Genomic DNA, 22,787 nt, shown 5'->3' on the forward strand with positions numbered 1-22,787 from the left:
GTGGGAGAACATTGGTGTGGAAGTGTGGAAGAGGAGGCTCTATTGATCATTTGGCTAACTCTGCCACCTTTTTGGCGGAGTCTTGGGGACAATGCAAGTGCCAAAGCTTCCCATGATTGAGATGTTAGATTTGTCAAAGTGATCGGAGAAAAAGGACTTTTCTGCATAGTGATTGGGTATTATGGCGCTGGAGAGGAAGTCTGAGTCAGGTGGGAGAAGGGAATAGATCAGGTTAGAGCCTTGTGAATGATGAATAGAAAGCACTTTGTGAGTGGTGCATAGTATAGGGTTTGAATAAGATGGCAAGGTGAAGTGGAGGAGGGGAGTGGTTGTGACAGAATGGTAGTGTGAGGATACACACATTGCCCTAATTATATATTACCCTAATATAAAGTACATCACATTACAAATAAAAACTTAACACAAGTACACAACTGATTGATAAGAACACATTTGACAATAGCATGGATGTGTGTAGAGAATAATTCAACTGAGTTTTGTGACTAAGTGGTGTAGTGAAATTAGGGTTTGATTTTGCAGTGTGATGGACTTTATTACTATCACAAAAATGCTTAATTTGAACTGAATGTTGGTACTGTCACATTGGCATTCCCAGCCTTTGTAGACATCACGTTTTTATAGGTAGTGACTTTAACTTTTAACTTTTTTCTTCACTGATTACCTATTTTTAATTGTTTCGCTGTGCTTGTTTGTATGTGTGTGTGTATGTGTGTGTGTGCGCGTGTGTGTGTGCATGCATGCATGCATAGTCAAATCGAAGGAATTCATCCCTTCTCACCAAGAGGGAGCCCCCCCTTTAAGGCTAGGGAGGTGAGCCTGCTATGCAAGACCCTCCGTAGGAGTTTAGGTAAGTGGGACCTCACTGGGAGGGACTCCCCCCTTAGGGGACAAGGAACTCTCTAAGCTGTTTCCCATGATGGCATACATGAGACTATCTGAGAGGCAAAACAGCAACAATTCCAGAGACTGGGCTGAAGGCAAAGTTAACGTATCCCATGATCATCAAGGAACAAAATCTGTCTCTTAAGAACAAACTTCCAATCAACTGTGATGAGAAGATTGAACGTATAGGACACGTTGAATCAGAGGGAGGAGAAGAAATGCAAACGCAAGCTGGGCAGGCCCGTTGACAGCGTAACACAGGCGAGAGGAGAAGCTGCCAGGAGCCTGCAAAGTTCAGAACTGCTCTGAACGAGAACAGCAGATGCTGAACACTGTGAGAAGCCTGAGGGTATTCTCCCTCCTACTCCCCTGGGATCCTCTAAGCAGGTGGGCAGGAAAAGGACATCGCTTTTGGATCCTGACCCTGGGGGTGGACAAGCAAGAGAGGATCACCTGTGGGGAGGGTCCTTGGGGGTTGAGAGTGGGATACCTTCAGGTGAGACATGGTATCCCAGTTATCCTAAAGTCAACCAATCTAGCCCTTCCTCCTACCTTTATGGGCTATTTTAGGTCAACTCCCCTTCCTTCGCCTCTTGGGACACACTCTCCTCACTCTGGTACAGATACAAAGAAGAGCCAGCTAAGAGTAGTGAACACCACACTCTTTCCCCACTCTGGTACTGAGACGAGGAAGAAGCAACTAAGAGTAATGAACACCATTCACTTTCACCACTTATGTACTGGGACGAAGAAGATGCATTAAAGGTATGAAGGTTAGGCATGTCTTCGTAATCAGAGTCAGGAAAGATTGACTGATGCAATACACCTGCAGCCCATTGAAGCACCACAGTGCATAAAAGGCCAAGACCTGCAGGAGTAAGAGAGAAAGACCTGGGGAACTTGGATGGAGATTACTTTGAAACCCAGGGAATCCGGAGACAGCCATGGTGGAATCCTAGATGAGACGCCAGCAGAATTTCCCAAACTAAGGGAAGCCTCCCTGATGAAGAAGGAAGACTCCCGCCGGAAGTGAGAGCAAAAGAAGCTGCGGCGATACACACAAGCCTGGAACACTGCTCTGGGCCTCGCAGAGGCTCTGAGCTAGCCGAAGCCGACCGAACTCCTGTCCCTACATGAGCAGGGCTCGCTAAAGCAGTGGCCAGAGAGAACCGCAGAATGAAGCCACTTACAACTGGTGAGCATTGGGAACACTATCCAGAGCTTTGTGCTGGTTATACGGGTTATAAATAGCGCAGAGGGAATAAATACTGGCATTACAAGTTAAACAGTGAAGTTAAATGAAATAGCGAAAAGCGATCAGCGCGAATAAAACAAAAAAACAAAACTGATATATTGAATACCGAATTGAATGAACACAGCAACACTACTAATATTGAATACTGAATTGAGTGAAACCAGCAAATCTGCTAATCTTGAATAATGCACTTAATAGAAAAGCAAACCTACTAATATTAAGCTGATGTTTAAGCATGTACTGGAGGAAAATGATACACTAAAATTGAATGAAGAACTAAGTGCAGAGTTGAAATTAAGTCTGAGAAATTGATCGTCTTTGAGCTACCTTTGAGAAACCACTTGTTTATTGAATATTTGAACTGCTCAGAGGGAACTTTCCTGGTTGCGTGACCTGTAATGGGTGGATCGTGTGGTCCAAAACTGCGCCAATACCAGAACCCCTATATACTAACAAGGAAACTTGCTATTGTGTTAAGAGGAAGACTACTATTGATGCATATAAGGCTTGGGGAAAGGAGCTTTGAGCTGGAAAGAATTGTTAGAATTGAGCTCAAAGACAAAGCTTCAAGATACTTATTTTGTGACATCTTGTGACATTGAACTTGGGGGAGGGAACCCCGAGACCTGCTGCCAAGAAACTGTAATGAACTTGGAGAAGGGTATCCTAATATTTAAAATGGTACAAAACTGTCTTACCTTAAAACCAAGAGAAAGTGAACTGAACATTGTGTGGAACATTTTGGTATTTACGGAGAAGAAGCTGAAGACTAGACTAACCTTGAGCTGAAAACAGCTACAAACTAATTTATCGTTGACATCCCTGCACATTGTTTTGATGTTGGTTGTGAGTGCAAATATAGCTTTTGGACACTGTCTTTTAAGTTGAACTTACTGACACAGACTATTCCTTAGTTTCTTTAGGTAGGGAAATCCCACCTCAGCATAGGGCAAGTTATGGATTAAACCATCCTGACATTAAATTAGTAAAAGAATTTTTATTATATTGAATCTGTTCTCTGTGCCTCTTTCCATGATGCCAACCTCACAACACCCAGCATGTACAGTCAGTGCGGAATCGAGGAAACAGGAGTACGAATCACAGTGGTGGCGTGACCAGCGAAGTTCCCTGGTGGGCAGTCTGCCCGATTCACTATGGTAACACCACCCTGCTGAAATATCAGCCACTGGGTGGGTTAAGGAAAAGGGTCATTGGAACGCCGGATGAGAGAAGACTGAAACTCGGACTCCGGCGAGAGCAAGCCAACAGAGAAACCAAGAGACAGAGAAGGTCCCAAGCTGCTGCAGGCACCCCTGTTCCCCTCTGATAGTAAAGGTAACGGGAGGTCCGGGAGACCAAGTGGGAATTGTTATGTAAATGGAGAAACTTGTCCCAGTGAAACTGACGGAGTTCAATATGCAAAGTTGACAAACCAGAACTGTTTAACACTAAAGAAAAGAAGATTATAAGTAAATTTGAGAAAGAGACTGTCAAACCGTGGATAAGAATACCCTGGTAAGAGGGGAGAATATTCCATTGTTCAAGAGCTACAGAGAGGAATATATTATAGAGAGGATACTACAAAGTGAAGGGAACTCTTCCCAGTGGAATGAATGAAACCGTAAATAACAGGTTGAGGAATTCGAACTGTCATAAATGAATGTGAAAAGAAGAGTAGTAGAAACCTTGAGCAAGAGATTATTAAAACTTGGGTAACACCCTGGCAAGAGGGGAGAATCAGTTTGTGTTCGAAAAGCACTGAGGGGGGTAGATGAGAGAATGCCATGAAAAGACTACGAGAGAAGCCATTAAAATAAAAGATATCCTGGATAGACCAAAGATAAGGCAATTGAGAGAGAATGTTAATCACCCAGAAAAGAAATCCCAACTAAGAAAATATATCCCAAACTTTCTGGATCAAAAGACAAACCAAGTGCACGAAAAGACACTTGGAGAGCACTCCCTAAGGATAAGGGAAAACACAAAGACATTATGATGTTAAAGTGACAGTTGGACTGTCATATCTTGCTGACCCATCTGCTAAAAGAGTCTTTCATTTACCGGACCTTAATAGATATGTATATGAGATCAAGTATATGTTTACCTCGGTTATTTAAGGAAGATTACCAAAGACTATCTAAAGATTGGATATTAAGAAGATACTGTCTAAAAAAACAAGCCAACCAGTGCATCAGGAGAAGGGAGTCCTTCTCCTGACCTTAGTTTGTTTTGAATAGTGGCGAGGTCCGTTAGGATTATTTTATTTTTTGGACAGCGGGCTCTTTAATTTGAACATTTCCTGATGTCTGGCAAGCACCTTAGTTTCATATATAGGTAGGGAACAACCCCTAGCAATCGGGAAATATAGACCTTTATTTATTAGGTGTTAATATCTGGTTGGAAATGTATCTGTGTCTGTGTCCTCCTTCTGACCCTCCACAGGCATTACACATATACTACTTGCTTGTTGTTGGTGCATAGACTGGGACAAATAATACAAATCTATGATGCAGCCAGTGTATGCCAATAGCTTGTCCAGTTGCCATACAAATACAATTTTCTGCTTGCCAGTGCAAATTTTCTTCTCTCTCACCATACGTGCCAAGACCAAATAGAAAATCCGAAGACTATGGCTGTTTTGCCCCCCACCTCTTCCCTGCCTTTTCATCATGGGTGCAATGTTTTGAATGCCAATAAAAATTAAAAATAAAACAGACTACCGATTACCGACTCTTGTTAATTGTGTTTCTTTAAAAAAGTAATCTGCTTACTTCAAAAAACCACCGACATTTATTTTTCTCAGAGCCTATTTACTTCTTTGTAAAAGCTCCATCATCAATATATATTTAGTCATCGACTGGGATTGCCCCTCCGGGCAGAAAGAACGGTTTACTTTGCATTGTCCCTTGTCTGGTTAGAAAGAGAAAATGACTGTTTATTGTTTGACCAGGACCTTAATAACAAAAAAAAAAGAAAATACCACATATAGCCCTGATGGTCTGTTCTTACCCACAGGACCCTGACATGTTTTGAAAAGTGTTAATGGATATCGAAGTACTAGCCTAGACTAATAGAAACAGACACAAATATTTGGCCCAATAGAAACACCACTTCAAATGTTTACAATGCTCAAACACGCTTCAAAAATACATTTATGTTTATCATTTTATTTGCAAGAACAAGTTAATATGTTTTAATGTTTTTAACTTAAATGTGTAATTTCTGAAGTGTTCTAAATATTTTTAATTGATGAAAGCATATTATGTTATTACAGGGCCAGATATGATGATCATGTCTAGTATCACATGAATGAGGTGTATGTTTTTCTTTACAGAATCAGAGCTAACACATTATTGGCCAATAGATGCTCATGTTCACCTGGAAGACATGTCATGGGACAGCGGTATGTGTGTCTTCAAAAGAAATTAACCTGTTATTGTCACACTTTGAGTATTCACGCTAAAGCGTCCTGTTCCTGCATATCTGCCAAGAGGCCCTATGTCATTTGACACCTTGTGCCAGTAGATCTTTGTAGCCAATTGTACTTTGAATACATGAATGTGTAGCCCTTATTTGGAATAGTAAGAACAAAACTACAAATCCCCAAATCTATCTGAAGGTCACACAAATAACTTTCTGCTGAGTTCTTCCCCCTTGATGTGAATACCTTGGATCAGATATGTGCAATCACTGTACGTTCCAATTTACTCCTTAGAGCCTGGTTACAAGGATGTAGTTACTCAATCTTTCTAACTGGCCAAGCATTTGCATATGCCTATGCATGCCTATACATTACACATTCTCCTAAAAAACCTCAATTAAATTGAGGTTGCAAAACCTAAACAGGGCTGAAATTCACCAATCATGGTAACTCTCCCCCCTGTCATGCATTGCTCAGGATATCGCGCATTAAATCAAAATTACATCAGAAATGATCAGTAGCAATTCGACACAACCTCTAGTGCTTGCAGCTATTTCCTATGTGCATCGAGGGCGGGCCTTCCGCCAGGCCCTGGGCAAAGTGATCCCGAATGCAATGTTAAACCCTTGGGCATGGCCACTTCGGCCATATCCCTCTAACAGTGAACATACCAGGAGTGCCTTTAGGAATAACCTGTGACAATGCTGGCAGAGACATGGATATTTCTATTGTCACTGCACCTGGGCATGGCTTACTCCAGGCACCATGCCACATGCCCCTGCTACCATACCTCTGCCTGCTCTTTTCGTGTTGGTGTCTCCGGATAACCATTGCTTGACTGTTGGTGTGACATGGTCTGAAAACCTGTAACTAGATATGCTGACCCCAGGGGCGCCAAATGTCTGCATAGGATTGTAAGGTGATGCAAAAATGCATATATCCCTAATCCTTGGGTTCCGAAAGTGTTCTCATTGATGTTGTGTGCCTTAATGAGCAGTGCATGTTGGCAGAGTTATTGTGCTGATAACCATAACTAGAAACATTTCCATGGTTTTTAGGTTTTGCATTAATCCCATCAGCTATATTTAATTTTGAGAATTTGTAAGATCTTTCATACCCTTTGTTAGTATATAACCATGCTTGAATGGCATAACTTGCCCTAAAAGAGCCTTTTTATATGTTACTAGCAGAAATCCAGGGAACGGGGTGGGGTGTCCAAATGTCATATAGCCAGTAATGTCCGGAGGGTCCTAACAGGTAACTTTGCAAAATGTGGTGCAGATTGGTGAAACGATGTGGAATTGTATAAGGAACAATGCTTTGCCACAAACAAATTTGAACTTTTGCTGAAATCCGGGGATAGGGGTGGAATGTCCAAATGTCATGTAGCCAGTAATGTCTGCAGGGTCCTAACAGGCAACTATGCAAAATTTGGTGCAGAATGGTGAAACAGTATGGAATTGTCTAATGAACAGCGCTTTTCAACAAATCCGCCACATACACATTTTGACTTTTATATATATATATAGATGTTATTTGGTATTTGTATAGTGCCTACTTCGATTGTATATGTTGATAGCAACACCAGAGTTAGGGTTCTATTACACCTTACATGAGAAAAAGCTGAACTGTGTTCCTCTGTAAAATGACATCTTTTTTCCATAAATGTTTAAATATAAGCAATTGTGGTGAAGAAGTGGTGTGTTGAGAAATAAGGACTCATTTGTAGTGCAGTGGACTTTGTTTGGACTGGGCGTTTGTAGTAACCTTTAATGTTAGCATTTCCAACATTTATAGACTACGTTTTGTAGGTGGTGACTTTAACTCGCTGTTAAAATAGATTGTTTCTTAACTCTGAAGTTATAGTTGAGTTAGACACTAACAGGAAAAATCGACTTTGAGTTATATAACCTTGCCCCACTTTCATTGACCACTCTGCATGAAACTTTCTGAACCATATATAGAAGTGCAAAAAAAGCTGGATAGATTGCGACCAACTGTGACGAGAAGTTGGCAACTGGGTCAACTGTTTCTCTTCGTTTTATTTTTAGGAGAATCTATCCAGTGGAGTTTGAAAAAAGAGATTCTTCTTCTGTGGAATGTGCAACCGCAAATCGAAATCCAAACCTGGAGATGTGATTTATGGAAGCCAGACTAAATATTTTTAGATTGGATCTGGGGTTTGCAAAGTCTGTGCTGTCAAAACCTTGAGCCATGGCATATAACAGCAGTCAAGGACATGTCCTGATCCTTGGAAAAGGATTTTGCTTTTTAATGGATTCTTTCATCTTGCAGATTTCTCATCTTTAAAATGTATTGTTTAGTCTGACTAGGATTAGAATCTTTTCCAGCCTCCAGGGAGTGCACTGCAGCTTCATTCAGCAAATGCTTGCATGACTCCTGACGTGATGACATGTGGGGGCCGGGGAGGTGATATCTTGTGCAGACTGCTGCACCCATGAGCTCAGTGGGTCTATCCCCATGGTTAGGATGCTGCTTTGGGATTGCCAAGGCTAGTACTTAGCTGCTAATTGACCCCATCATGCCTCCCTTGATGGCCTCAGGCTTCAATCCCGGCACTGATTGTGGGATTCAAATGTCTAAGTCTTACATCCATAAGTATGTCTTTGGTGCCTGGTGGATGTACATGACATGGAGGAGGAACCCTGCTCTTTCTTGCCAGCCTGTGCACCCCAAAGGCCCTCTGCACTGTGCTATGACACAGCGAACTGTCTTCCAAGGAGAAAGCACCCTTGAAGTCACTGGCTTTGGAGCCTTCAGCCTCAAATAAACCATGGGTTGCAGAGAGATCACGTGAAGGTGATGAGAGACTAAGAAGAAGATCCAATACCACATGAGACCCTGCTCTAAGGATGTGACGTGTCTGGAGCAGCAGTCAAGGTTGGGGCTGAATCCTAGACACTAATAGAAAAGTAGTTCCCAGGAAGAGCAGGAGCTACAGCTGAAAGTGGAGCTCAAGAAATCCCAAAGGTCCCAGAGCTGGAAAGGTGGTTTGGAAAGTCTAAACAATTGAGTGGAGGGGAAGCCCCAAGAGTGCTGACACAGCAATTGTGCAGATTCTACTCAGCGGCAAGTGGATTGAGAGTGGTAGCCAATGGATATAGAGAGTCACATGAGTGACTGACACTTTTAAGGTGACGACATCCTGGCAGACACCTTATCTTTAGTTGAGGTAGAGAAACCCCTCATAGGAATAGGGATAGATAGGTTTACTCTTGCTTTATTGTTTAATTTTGTGTCAGCCGCTTCCTTCTGCAACCTCACAGAACACAATCTGGAATTTGTATGCAGACCACCAGTAACCATACGCCAACCTCCCCCCGCCCCTCTTCAGCCCCCAGTTTCACAGACTGGAATAGCTTCTGGATGTTCTACTACAGGAAGTCAGGGCACTCCTGTACCCACATGCCAAGTCAGGGGATTGGCTGTCCATCCTGGACCTCCAATTTCCAACCAGATTTCTGAGGTAACCCTACAAAGAATTCTGAGTTAATTTAAAAAGATTTCCTCTCATATTTCGACATGGCGGAGCCTTAATCCACATGGCATTCCACCGAAAACACTTGTGACGAATCCATGGAATTTGTCACCTCTCCACCCTCTTTGGGACTAGGGGGTGAGCCTGTTAAGCTTAATACCCCTTAGAGGACAGAGCAAGCAGGATCTCAATGGGGCTAACCTCCCCCAACCCCTCTTAGAGGGCAGGTCATCCCTTAACGGGGATATGTGTTACCCTCCCTTGTCTCATGAAGCTAAGGTTTTTATTGGCTAGGAGGGGATTGCAAGAGACAGTGGTGTGAATATCCTTAGAGAGGTGGCTGCTGTGGTTTCTGATCCTTCACTGCTGACATACTTGCATGATGTGCAGGACCAATGGAGTGTTCAAGAGGGGAGTGAGAATCCTACACCCCAAGAAGGTGCGAGAAATCAAACAGCCCAAGAGGGGCTTAGAGATCAAATGGCCTGAGAGGGGCTCAGAGACCAGATACCCCAATAAGGGGAGTGAAACTGAGACCCCAGGACGGGGTGAGAATCAGTTGGGCCCAGAGTGGACTGCTATCAAACCAACCCCAAGGGGTGTAAAACCCTAGGTACCACAGAGGGGTAGGAACCAAAGGGGTTCCGAATAAGGCTGGAAGAGGCTATCCAGAGACATTTAAAAGAATTTTGTTACATATAAGCGATTTGAACTGTGCAGTGGCCCAGGAGGCCTAAAGACACTCATTGCTCCCTTGTACCACGAACGGGAAGCCCTAAGGAGATTTATTGAACATTCATGCTTGAACTGTAGATTGTGTGAACATCTCAGTCACATTTGCCGGTGATCACATTGAAGGGGTGCTTAGGGCTAGAAACTCCTTGTCTAATCCATAGAGAGTGGAGTGGGTGACAGAAACCAGTAGAGATTATATAAATTGGGTAGAAAGCCTTTGGGATCAGAATTGTAGGGAGTAGTAAATTGTTTTGGCACTTCAATAGAACAGTTATGTTACAAACCAAAATGAGTTGTCCGATTCTGACTTTCCAAGCTGCAGGTACCTTGGCTTCGGGATGGTGAGACAGCATTCTCAGTTGAGGGTGCTTCCCTTCGGCCTGAAATCAGTGCTCAAAGTTCTCACCAAGCTCCCAGCTCTGTTAGCCACTCATCTTAAGAGAAAAGGTCTGTGTGTCTATCCATACCTAGATGATTGGCTAATCCAAGCACTTTCGTTTCAACAGTGGGAGCGCCACACCCAGCTGGTGGAAGAATGTCTTAACTTTAACTACAGTATCAGTGAGAAGCAATACCTGAAAAGACTCACACCCCTTGGGGGCAGCACCACATTCCTCTGGTGCTCCTTGATAAACACAAAGGACTTAATTACAAGTTGGGCAGTATTCGGAAGATAAATCTGCCAGGAATACCACCCAATGGAATTCCCGTTACCGCCACTTGGTCCGGCCTATTTGCCACCAGATTTCAAGCGGTGGTGGCAGTGGTAGTCCCCATTCATTTGGAGTCCATAGAACTTCATTAGGGATTTTGGCAGAATTACTGCAGCAGTAATTCTTCCGATTATGCCAATTTATTTGGCAGAAAGTGGGAGGATTTACCTCCAGCATAATGCTGGAGGTAAATCCCTCACTCCAGGGCCAAACTCATAGTATGGGAAAGTGGTAGTAATTCCATTACCACCACTTTATTCCTTCACCGCCATACTCATAATGAGGCACAAAGTTCCTAGGCAGGATGGAGTGGCAGGGCCCTTTGGGTCCTTTGGGCAGCACATCTCAAACCTGTCAATGCAAAAACCTAATAGTAGATATGAATTTTCAGTATTAATTTAACACATTCTTCTGTAAGGAGAATATTTGGTGCATTGTACTGCTCATTAACATTCTTCAGGCGTCAATCTGTTAGCAGTGCTGCACATACTGAACAATACCAAATTAAGTGGTTCTGGCCATTTTAAATCTGTCTTAGTACAGAGCTTGGCTATTTTATTCTTTGGGTATCCATTTTTCACATAATTCTTTCACCATGTGTCCAGTAAAATGCTTACCATGATCACTGTTTATGCTGATAAGTACCTTATTTGTGGCACAAAGTGCTTCTCACTGCAGAATGGGGTTTCTTCCTATGTCTGGTACTGCATACTACCACACCTCTTGCTTCTTAGCATTCACTGTTTAGGTCTCTCATGGACCACAGCTTTCTCAGGGTTCACTTTCCAGGTCTTTCCTAGACCTCAGGCAAGAACTTGTATCTGGGTCTGGGTAGCAAGTAGGAAATCCAGCCAAAGGTACCACCTTGTACCAAGTGTCAGTCTCCCTGTCTCAGCCAAGAGTGGCAAGGAACACATCCTCTTACTCCCTGTCTGTTACCGCAGTTACCGCCTCTACTGGGCTCACCCAGCCTCTCTTCTAGTGGCTTAATGATTGGTGTATTGGTGTCATCACATGTGACTCGCTGAAGCCTCTAGGGCGTCATCAGTTTTGATTGGGCTTGTTGCGTGGTTCCTCTTAATTGACTGTTAGATTTGTAACAAGGACCTTCTTTTTATTGGTTAGTTGCTGTATATAAGAGCTGTGTGCTATCTGTTCCATCTTGGATTTTTGCCTGTCTCAGCTGCACTGTCATTAGCGACCCGTGTTTTCCCAGGTTTAAGAGGTGGAATGCTGTGGTGTGTCTGCCTGAATGCACACTCTGCAGTTGCGTTGTTTCCTTCTTAGGGGGTACATTCGGGGATGAATTGTTTGAGCAGGGTCTGAAGTATTCTGAAAGTTACACTCCAAGTCAGGAATTGGGTATTGAATATCTCTGGTGGGTTAGTACTATGCCTTGGTATGGATGGCAAGCCTGCTGGTTCCCACTCCATCCAACTTCTGGGAGGCACATTTTATAGGGGCTGGGCCAGCCCAGTCCCTTTTGGCTCACCCCCCTCATATATTTATATGGGGACTTCTGTTCACTCACCACACAGCACACCTTGCACATACAATTCACCTTTACGCGATGTGGATAACTGGTGAATTGGAGCCCCTTTTTTTTACCAGCCCCTTTTCCTTTACTGCACTATTGTATAAAATGATGCCAAGCCCAATGCTGGAACCTTCATCTTGTAAAGCACTTGGCTGCTCTTGAGCTAGGTTTGCGCTATAAGCAATACAATTTAAAAAACGAAATATTTATGCAGATCAATGGAGAAAATGAAAGGTGATCCAACCTCTTTTAGAGAAACCACCTCCATCTAGACCTGCTCTTCCTACAGCAGAGATGTCTCCTATTTATGCACCCCAGCCCAGAGTCAGATCAGGTGAGGGGCCACGATGGATTCCCCTCTACCTATTTTGGAAATAACCATGGGGAACCAGCTCACCATCATGGACACTGGCTTAGGGATCTCAAGGGCCCTTTCTTCCAACCAAGTATTACTTGGTTCACTATTGAAAGCGAAGGCATGTACAAACCCTAGGTCCTCTCGCTTGATAGTCAAGCTGTGGGATGCTTCTGTGCATAGAATCCCCATTTACATGCCACACCTGACCAATCAGACTTTCCATCTCCCTCACAGGAGCTGTCCATCCCTTTGGTGTCCTCATCTTGGAGCAACCATGGCGGTGCCTTCAATGTCAAAAGCTCAGCTAATGGCTATGATCCACAGGGAAATTACATCAGACGTCATGAATGCATATTTCTCTTTCATCCTGCTCTCTCTGCTTCCCAACTCATTGGCAATGTCTGCATCTGCAGGTGGGCAGGAAAAAGCTGACTTAAACGATAGCTGCTCCGCGGATGCCATCTTGCTGACACTGAGCAATTCCACCTCCTCCCTGGTGGCGGTGCTGGAGGAGTTGGATGAGTTCGGCCGAGCCTCGGGCTTTCAGGTAAACTACGGCAAATCGCATGGTCTGTATGTGTCCCTCAAGCCCCACGAGAAAGCAGCCATGGGTGCTCTGGCTCTTATACAATGGACCCGGGACTCCATCCCTTATCAGGGGGTCCGGATCCTGAGGAAGCCATCGGAGGTATACCGCATTAATTTTCTCCCATTACACTCGGAATTATGCAGGGATCTGAGGAGGTGGGGACACCAGGAGATTTCCTAGTTTGGCCGCATCACAGCAGTCAAAATAAACCTCATCCCTCGCCTGCTCTACTTGTGCTCAGCAGTGGCAGTGAGAGTTCTGGACTCTGACCTTCGCTCTCTTTAGGGGAAGATCCTCTGATTCATTCGGGGGAATACACGGGCTAGAATATCCAAGAGGGTCCTACTGAGGAGGGCCTTGCGCAGATGGTGAATCTCTAGGGGTTTGGGGCATGTGGAATAACCGGCATTTACGGCCAGGATGCAGGGGACGGGCGGCTTTAAGGCATGGGTGTGGGAGGTCTGGAATGCTTACAGCAGCTCTATGAAGACAATGGGCCACTGTCATTTGAGGAGTGTAAGCTTACTTTTAACCTACAAGAGTCAGAGCGCTTCAGATGAACGCAGCTGAGGCACAGGGCCTCCCATCCAATCACGAGGAGGGGTGCCATTAGATCTCTCTCTGCATTTGAGCTGACCTTAAAAGAGGGCACTATAGTGGGGCAGATATCAAGGCTATACAGGCTCCTGCACACGGGTGATCCTGTCATGCGTTTGCCATATATGTCCAAATGGGAAGACGACTTGGGGCGTCCCATTGAGCATGAGGCATGGCTGAGAATATGGGTCCGGATGCTCAAGTCCTCCAGGTGTGTCACGGACAGGGAATGTACATACAAGTTTTGCTACAAATGGTACCTTACTCTGGAGAGGCTGCACCACATGGACAGTGGCTACCCTGCTGCGTGCTGGCGGGGATGTGACTCATTGGGTTCCTTGTTTCACATGGTATGGTCATGCCTCAGGTTGGGCCTGTAATGGAAGGAGGTGCTGGCTAGAATAAAATAGATCCCGTGGATGTCTCTTCCTTTGGACCCACAGGTGGTGATTTTAGGGGACACGTGGTGGGGCGTTCCCCCTTTCTGGTCCAATGGCGGCCTTGATGGGCCATCTCCTACTGGCAGCAAAACTGGTTATTGTCCACACCTGGGTGTCGGCTGAGGGCCCGGTGGTTCAGATGTGGTGGGCCAAGGCCTGGGACATACTGTGGCGGACAGAATTACGGCTCTATATGAAGGGCGTTATCCAAAGTATGTCTCGGTGTGGGCCCCGTTCATTGATTATGCTGATAGATACCCTGCAATGGCCGCTAGTCCTCCAATGATGCGCCACTTCTCGCCCTTGTGAAATTGCCTTGCCCCTGGAGGCAGCGAGGGGGTAGCTGGAGCGTTCACTCCTCTCTGCCCCGTCAGCTGTGTTATCAAAACTGTCTGTGGTTGAACTGAACAGGGAGCAAGTGCTTTCAGAACTGTGGGGCGGGCGGTCTGGTTTGGACGCAACAAACTCTAGCTTGCACCACATTGCCAGCCAGGAAGTCTGCAGATCTAGGGGTTGCTCCCCATCAGCTTTTATATCTCACTGTACCCAATGTAATGTTTGTCACTTTACTGACAACATGTTATGTTAAATAAAAGTTGTTTGGAAAAAAAAAAGATAGCTGCCCCTTTAAGAACTTTTAAGTGATGAGATTATCATGTGCGCATGTGTCCCTGCGCATGCCAGCCCCACCGTTCACCTCTTTGTCACCAACTGTTCCTGTTTTTCTGCCTCTGGGTAGGTCGGAATTGCTGTGCTCTGTCACAACCCTATTTTCTGAGGCGTTTTTTGCTGTTCACTCCCATTTTTTCATTTCATTGGATGTTTTTCTTTTCTATTTTGATTTTGCTTTTACGTGGTGCCTCCCTCTGATGCATGCCATTTACTACAGGATTCAAACAATGCATCTTGTGTAGGAAACAGTTCTCGGCGGCTGGTTCTCATCATGCCTGGTCCGATGCCTGGGGATACATCATCCAGTGAGTTCTTGTGTTTTCTATCATGGAATTCACCTGAGGTCTCTGCGGAGTTGTCTTCTTTCCATATCACAGCTGGGGCCTGTAATGAAGGCGACCAAGGACTTCGTAAGGACCAGGAAAAGGCTGACATTGGTAAGAAGGAGACCGGGCAGGCAGATGAGGTATGTGTTTCGGAACCAGCCCTCAGTACCAAGGTGAAGAACGCCACCCCAGTTGCGGGGTCTTCATAGGACAGTTTAGGGGTAAAACATTGGATGCTTACACCTGCGAGTACCTCTGGGTGGGAAAACGTTAGTACCTCTTGGTGGGAAAACATTAGTACCTCCAGGTGGGAAAGGATCCAGAACAATCCACCCACTACTGGAAGATTTATTCACTCCAGACAAGATCACTATGGTACCAGGAAAGAGCTCTTCCACCTCAGGTAACAGACAAACATGTGAGATTGACCTTAAAGAGACCAGAGCCTCCAGGGTTTAGACGGTACCGACTGCCTCTTCTGTATCTGCATCAGTTTCCAAATTGGCTACTGCAGAAAAATCATCTGATTCGTTGGTACCGAAGAAAGGGGAGAAATCTCATCATAAGACGCATAAGGATCATTCTGGATCAGTACCGGACTCGGTACTGACTACTCCGAAGAGACATAAAAGAAAGAAGTCTTCAAAGGACAGATGCCCTAATATGGCATTGGGACCAGAGGTTCAAAAACGAGCAAATTGATCTCATTTCTGACTCTGAGGCCTTTGATCCCTCAAAATGTTTCACAGTTCCTCCTGAGGAGCTCTTTGGGACTCCAGTAAGGCCCAAAACACATGAGATTTTCCTCAGTTTTCCCGAGACTAAGGAGATCCTGTCTGAACCAGTTCAACCTACACCACAATTGGTGTTGAGCAATATACAGGTACCCAGACCTGTTGCGTTTAATATATATAACCCAAATGTGAGGAGCCAGGAATGAGATGCAGACACAAAAGATTCATAGTTTTGATCAAAGACTTTTATTAAAATAAAAGGGGTTTCGGAAATGCCTTTATGTCCCTGCTCTAAGAGGTGTTTGCCTACCTAACACCAAAACTAAGGGTATTATTCTGGCCCTCATATTCTAAAAATCAACTCTAAGGTGAAATGAGAAAATGTCTTTGGCCTTTAGTAGAGTACAAATGTTCAAAACAGAAATGCGTAACTCTAACACAAAAAGTTCCAGAAGGATGGAGTTCCTTGTTCCAGTGGGTGATTCCCTTACTATGGATTTCGCTTCTCTCTGTTTTATATTCAAGAATATCTGTTCCTTAAGTACAGCACATCTGGTAAACAAAATAACTTGGCTCTTAGTCTGTATCTTGTTAGGATACCTGGTGTACTCTCCTGCCAGGTTTTCTCTCCTTGTTAATTTGTTTCCACAGCATTTTGATAGTCCTGATGTATCCTAATCAGGACTTATTTGGGTACTTTATATTACACACTGTTCATCTTGACGATGCCTGGTATACTCTCCTGCCAGAGCCTTTGTAATATGTATTCTTACACCTTTTAATCTGCCTGATATGCTCTCCTGCCACAGCTTTTCTCATGCGGGCTCTGCGCACACTTACAAACTTGGTAGTCTTTTATATTTGTTCTGCCTTGTCTTGAATCCGCCTGGTATACTATGATGCATGGGCATCTCTTTTAGGTGTACTGCATACACTCACAAACCTGACAGTCTCTTATACTTATTCTGTTCTGCCTCTTTAAGCAATGTTCACATGTTCGTTCTCTCTCATATACTTCATTCACGTTTATTCTGGTTTGGCAGGGTTGTCAATACGCCCCGTGTGTCCCCTCTTGCCTTGGATGGACTTACGGGTTCTTGCTGGCATATGTTGGTTTTCCCGCTGCAAGCCTGTGGCGGTCTTTCAGCGTTCTGCTCCCTCACACCGCCTCTGCTTCTCCACGTACCTGCCTCTTGCGGCTTCCGCTCATCTGATCCTCATCTTTCGGGGCTTCCGTGGTGTGGAGGCTGCCTTCCAGTGCCTGTGACCGTCCAGAAGCCATTAGTTTGCTTCTGGCATTCTTACAGCTTACTCCCGCTTGCAGTCCGCTCCCCTCTTCCTTGTCGGCGATCCGGTTGGCTCGACGGACACTGCACCAGCCCCACAGTCCCTCTGTCAGCACTGGGAGAAGTAGCATTCTCCAGCCAGCGTCTGCCTGTCAGTTGGTCTGCCGGTTTAAATCTCCCGGTATCTGACTTGTTCCTGCAACAACTAGGGTGCAGTGTGTGCTCCTGGCTTCCAGTGATCTTCATTACTTGGCTCATCTTCTTAGTTACAGTAGTTTCATTTTTAGGGCAATGGTAGTCTGTTAATGATAAATTATATGCAACGTTTGAAAAAGGGTTCTCAGTGATCTTAAAAGGCAAGTCAGTTCTTGAGGACTTTAGGACTTTAGGACTTGTATGCAGAGTCTCAGAAGGCAAGTCAGATTTTAGGGACTTGTATACAGATCCTGGGAAAGTGTTTCCAGTACCATTCCTAGGCGGGTGTGGTATGACAATATGCCATGAAGGCATGGGGAATGGTTGGGGTATCCTCAATAGAAAAAGGGGGATACCATTTCTGGTTCGATGTCATGACACCCTCCCAGGACTGCCTCTCTCTATGTGATCCTCCCTCATATAGCCACCCCCAGGGTCAGAATCAGGCAGGAAAGGAGTGATGACACCATTGGATTCATCACACAACACAAAAGCTGTCCAGAATATATTCTTCTACATCTCCTTTTGAGACCAGGGGATATCCAAGGGGATATGTTGTATGATATTTTTCTCGAGGTTTTAGCTCAAAGTATTAAGGACAAAAAAGAAACACATGAGGTCCCTCAAAATGTGGGAACCACAGAAGCACCATCTGTAGTTACTCTAGTTACAATTGAAGAAGAGGAAACTGTCCCTCCTTATAAAAAACAGAAACTGTCTATGGACACAGAATGTGAGGGTGAAGATTCTTTGGTTTCACCGTCAAAAATGTTCTGTGTCATTTTTGCAAAGGCTATGCAAGCCTTGGGAATGGTCCCAAAAGTCAAACCTGAGACTGTATGAGTTTTTGGGAAACTGCCCTCTCAACAAAGTCCTTGTTACCCATGGAAGTTTCTGTCTTGGAGCATGCTTTGAGTCATTGAGGTAAACCCCATTCAGATCCTCATGGGTCCAAAGCTCTGAAAGCTAAATATAAGGTTCACAAAGAAGACCCATTTGTCTGCGCAATCTTTCGTAGTCTCGGCTGCGTTAGGAACAAAGGGTAAAGGACCTTCACCTTTTGTGGTGTTGGACACAAATGCAAAGGCTTGGGAAGCACAAGGTAAAAAGTCTTACACTAATGCTTCCTTGCAGCTTAAACAAGTTAATACAGCCACACTGAATCGGTTCTCAGAATTTCTACCTTGGGAAGCCGCAGAAGAATTCTCATTCTGGGTCTCAGATGGGAGCGAGGCTGCAATTCAACAACTGCAGGTCATAAAGGACTTGATGGACACTACAGCAAGGGCCATGATGGGTGCGGTATACAATCCTTATTATTCGTTAATGATGAACAGGAAATACAAGCCAAAGGTTAAGTCAGGGGTCTTCTCCTTCTCCTTCGCCTCCATCCAGGAGTGTACATTCCACCAGCTCCAATCTACATCAAGGAGCATACATCCCCAGTAGCAGAAAGGATTGCAATATTCCTACATCAGTGGGAGAACATCATGCAAGAGGAATGGGTATTCAACATCATTTGTATAGGTTACCATCTCGCGCTTCCTGCTATACCTTCATCTTCTCCACCAAAGCTCCAAAAATCATCTCCGGAGCGTCTCAAATAGGTTAAAAAATGTCTCTCTCAGGTGGCGATAGAATTGGTTGCCCAAAGGGAAAAATGTCTGGGGTTTTGCTCCCATTATTTTATAATTCTAAAAAAGACAGGTGGAATTCAACCTATGTTAGATCTTTCAGATCTCAACCAATTTCTATTAATGGAGACTTTTCACATGGTAACAGTACCCCAGATTCTGGCGGCACCCCAGAACAACGACTGTATGGCATCTCTGGATCTTCAAGATGCCTATTTCCACATACCCATTTTAAAAAAACACAGTCAATACCTGAGGTTTACCATAAGGAAGGTACACTACCAGTACACATGTCTCCCATTCAGGCTAAATTCAGCCCCCAGAGTTTCCACCAAAGTTCTGAGAGCAGTGGCGATTGCCTGTTAAAGGCCCAATCCCTGAAAGAAGTGTTGCAGAATGTGCAGTTGACATTCAACACACTGTACGATCTAGGCTACTCGATAAATGTAGCCAAATCAAGCCAAATCCTGTCTCCGAGGATTTAGTTTCTCAGAGCAGTCACAAAAGCCTTTCCCCCTTTGGACAGGTTTGTAGCGATACAGCAGATAATCGGTCTTCACGACACATCAGTCTCTAGTGGCCTGGTGGTACCAAAGACTGTTGCGGTTGATGACATCTTGCATCCACCTAGTTCCCTGCGCATGACTTCGGATGAGAACTATTCAATGGCACCTTGCCAGCAAATGGAATCAGCTGTTGGATCATAATAGCATGGGGATTCCATTCCCAAATCATATTAAAGAATCCGTAATTTGGTGGAACAATTCAGAAAATCTGTTTGTCTAGTTTCCTTTTCATCCCCCCCCCCCCCCATCAATTTGAAGTAACAACAAACTCAGTACGGGTCGGGGGGCTCATTCTCAAGACTTGACAGCTCCCAGTTTTTGGTCAGTGGAGGAGAGGAAAAACCACATAAATGTTTTAGAGCTGAAAGCAATTTTTTATGCTTTAAAGTCATTTCTTCCCTCAGTTCAGGGAAAGACGGACAATACCACTGTTTTATGTGAACAAACAAGGAGGGACTCGCTCCCATCCTCTGTGTATTCTCGTGGAAGAATTATGGGATTGGTCCAGGTAAAACCACAAAATTGAGCTGATGATATTCCGCTCCATACAAATGGGAACTAAAAACAACGGTTATGAGGATGCTCTTCCAGGAGTGGGGTTGTCAGATCATGGACATTTTTGCAAACCAGTACAATGCCTTTTGCCTCCTATTTGCATTGGGTGTGGGTGGTATCGGGGTTGCCATTCCTTGGGAGATACACTGCAGTTGGACTGGTCGAACAAGACGCTGAATGCATTTCCTCTGCTTCCCCTGATAAACAGGATGTTGATGAGATTGAAAGTAACTCAGAATTCTACATTGATGCTCATAGTCCCGTTCTGGCCACGTCAGATTTGGTTCGCAGATCTGCTGGACGTAGCAGGAACAGAGAGTGTAGATTTACCGGTGGCGGAAGAACTTCTGACTCAGCAGAGAGGGCAGGTGCTTCACCCCCAACCCTCCTCAATTACTGTACTTGAAGACTTGGTTCCTGAAGAGCTGACCTTTGTGCATTTACATCTGTCTGAACAGAATCTAAAGATCATGACTGCCTCCAGGGAAGCTTCCACAAGGAAGCAATATCAAAGTAAATGGTTACGGTTTTGTCATTGGGCTTTCGACCAAAGTTTAAATCCCTTTAAAGCTTCAGTCGACAACATGATGTTTTTATGACCTATCTGGTATCAACAGGAATAAGAGTTGACACTTGCGAACATTATTTGTCGGCAAGAGGTGCTTATTTGAAAAAAATATTTTTCCTTAAACGAGGCATTTTGGAGGTTCTTTGAAGGGTATTACCCAATATGATCGATCGATCGAATGGTACATTTGACCGAATTTGGCCAGTACCATTCGATCAATTTCATTTGATAAAATTGGGCTAAAAATACTGAACATGGGGAGCGGGCGTAGGAGGGGTGTCCCCTGTTCCCCATGTTCGGTATTTTTAGCCTTTTGGTTTTGCGGGGGTGTCCCCCGCTTCCTGAACATTGGAAGCGGGGGAGGAAGAAAAAAAAGGGGGACCTTCTGCATTTCCGGATCCGACCCGCGTTGGAGGGACAGACCGACGCTGTAGAGTCTGGAGAGGCAGCGAATGAGAAAAGGTAAATTGAGGTTGTCGGGGGGGTTGTATTGAGGGGCGTGAGGGGGACATATATTGGGTGAGTTTGGCCACAGTAAAATTGTAATTGCAGCGAAATTGACTACGGTCAATTTCGCCATGAATAAATCTGCCACGGTCAAACAACCCAGATTCCTTTGAAGGCCTCCTTCGCTTACATCCACCTATTCGTGATCCTCCACCTCAGTGCGATCTAAATGGGGTTTTGTCGGCATTAATGCACAAATTGTTTGACCCTATGGCCTCTTGTGAGATTGATCTCTTAACTTGGAAGACAGCTTTTTTGGTAGCCATTACATCGGCTAGGATAGTAGGAGAGCTTCAGGCTCTGTCATCTGTCATGGTTTATTACACGTCACACTCCCGCCAGGGAACTCCTTCCCCTGCAATGAATGTGGGGCACAATAAAACAATTTTTATTTTTAATATACTGCAGATTCTTTTGAGTAGGCCTCCAACCCGTCTCACACCTAACCTCCACAAACACTCCATGTCACAATGGACTAGGAGCCAGGCCGGTGTCTATTAATGAGATATTTTATTAATGCATTATTTAATGTAAATGAGGATAATCAAAATACAATAGCCACCAAAACTGTGGCAACACAAATGCAATATCCTATCTAGAGCGACCAAGTAGAAATGGGATGTTACACTCGCTTTTGTTATAATGATAAACAGGAAAATATAATCAGGTTGAAATAGACTGTTACACTCACCTTTGTTTTAATGACAAAAAAGGAAAATAACAATTTCACACAAAGTGATAGCACCTACAGACAAGCACTCCGCCCCCCCCTGCAACACACACGCTCAAACATCAATTTGGACTTGATTCGTTTAAATGGAAGACAGTGGCAAGGAGTAGGAAAATAGAGGGAAAATCGTTTTTTGGGGTAAAGCCCACCACCAAAAGATGACAAGCCTGCAGAGCAAGGGAAACCCTGTTTTTGGAGCAAAATGGAAGAATGGGATTTTGATCATTTCTCACAACTGCTAAGTGACAGAATAGAAGAAAATGTGTATTGCTTACACTTAGGAGATGGGAGAATCAGCACACCAGGGCAAAATAGAAATGAATTAGGAAAATCGGTTTTGAGAAAAAGAAAATGCAAAGGAAAAATATGATGGCAAATGGAAATTCGTTTATACTGGGGCCTACAATAACAAGCAGCTCAGGGAAGAGGTTTAGTTTACAATAGGAAAATCGGTTTTCAGTGACAAGGACAGAGGCTCATATGATGATGATGATGATAGGTTATTTATAACACGCTTAATACTCAGAGGTTTCTAAGCACGGATCCGGGGATCGAACCTGTGTTGCTTCGTGTTGTCTTGTTTCCAAGGCGAGTACGTTGCCGCTGAGCTATCCTCCCGGGACTAACGGGTAGACTTCTAGGCAAAAGGGATTGCTCACACTGTGAACAACGGTTTGGGTTTGGGTTTAATAGAACAGATGCAAAATAGGAATTTGTTTGGTAGTGCACACCATACACAGACAAATTCGGTTTTTAGTTACCAGGATAATAATTCTTTTGAGGCAACATTTTACTGACTATAACAATTAAATAAAAACACCAGGAATAAGATGGTTGATTTCGAATTGCAACAATCTTGAACCGTGAATTTCAATGGGGGAATTAATTGATTTACTTGAAAAAAATACTAAGGATTTACACAGACAACTGAGAGGATTTTGGAGATATGGTAACATATACAGGCAAA

At 44.3% G+C, this 22,787-nt stretch overlaps 1 protein-coding gene across 3 annotated transcripts in view; it reads left to right on the forward strand.

Annotated features, from left to right (window-relative positions):
• The window catches only part of DNAJC24 (DnaJ heat shock protein family (Hsp40) member C24), a 507,623-nt gene that overhangs the window by 460,975 nt on the left and 23,861 nt on the right, over window positions 1-22,787 (forward strand). The window contains exons 4-5 of one of the 3 annotated variants that reach the window (XM_069623542.1): window positions 5,493-5,561; window positions 12,835-12,968. The exons of 1 other annotated variant lie outside the window; for it this stretch is intronic. In XM_069623542.1, coding sequence (XP_069479643.1) covers window positions 5,493-5,561; window positions 12,835-12,968 — 203 coding nt within the window. The remainder of the gene's footprint in view (window positions 1-5,492; window positions 5,562-12,834; window positions 12,969-22,787) is intronic. One more of the 3 variants, XM_069623543.1, reaches the window with a different exon arrangement.

The sequence above is a fragment of the Ambystoma mexicanum genome, chromosome 11, assembly GCF_040938575.1.
Source record: "Ambystoma mexicanum isolate Mex_15411 chromosome 11, UKY_AmexF1_1, whole genome shotgun sequence".
In the NCBI taxonomy this organism is placed as follows: Eukaryota; Metazoa; Chordata; class Amphibia; order Caudata; family Ambystomatidae; genus Ambystoma; species Ambystoma mexicanum.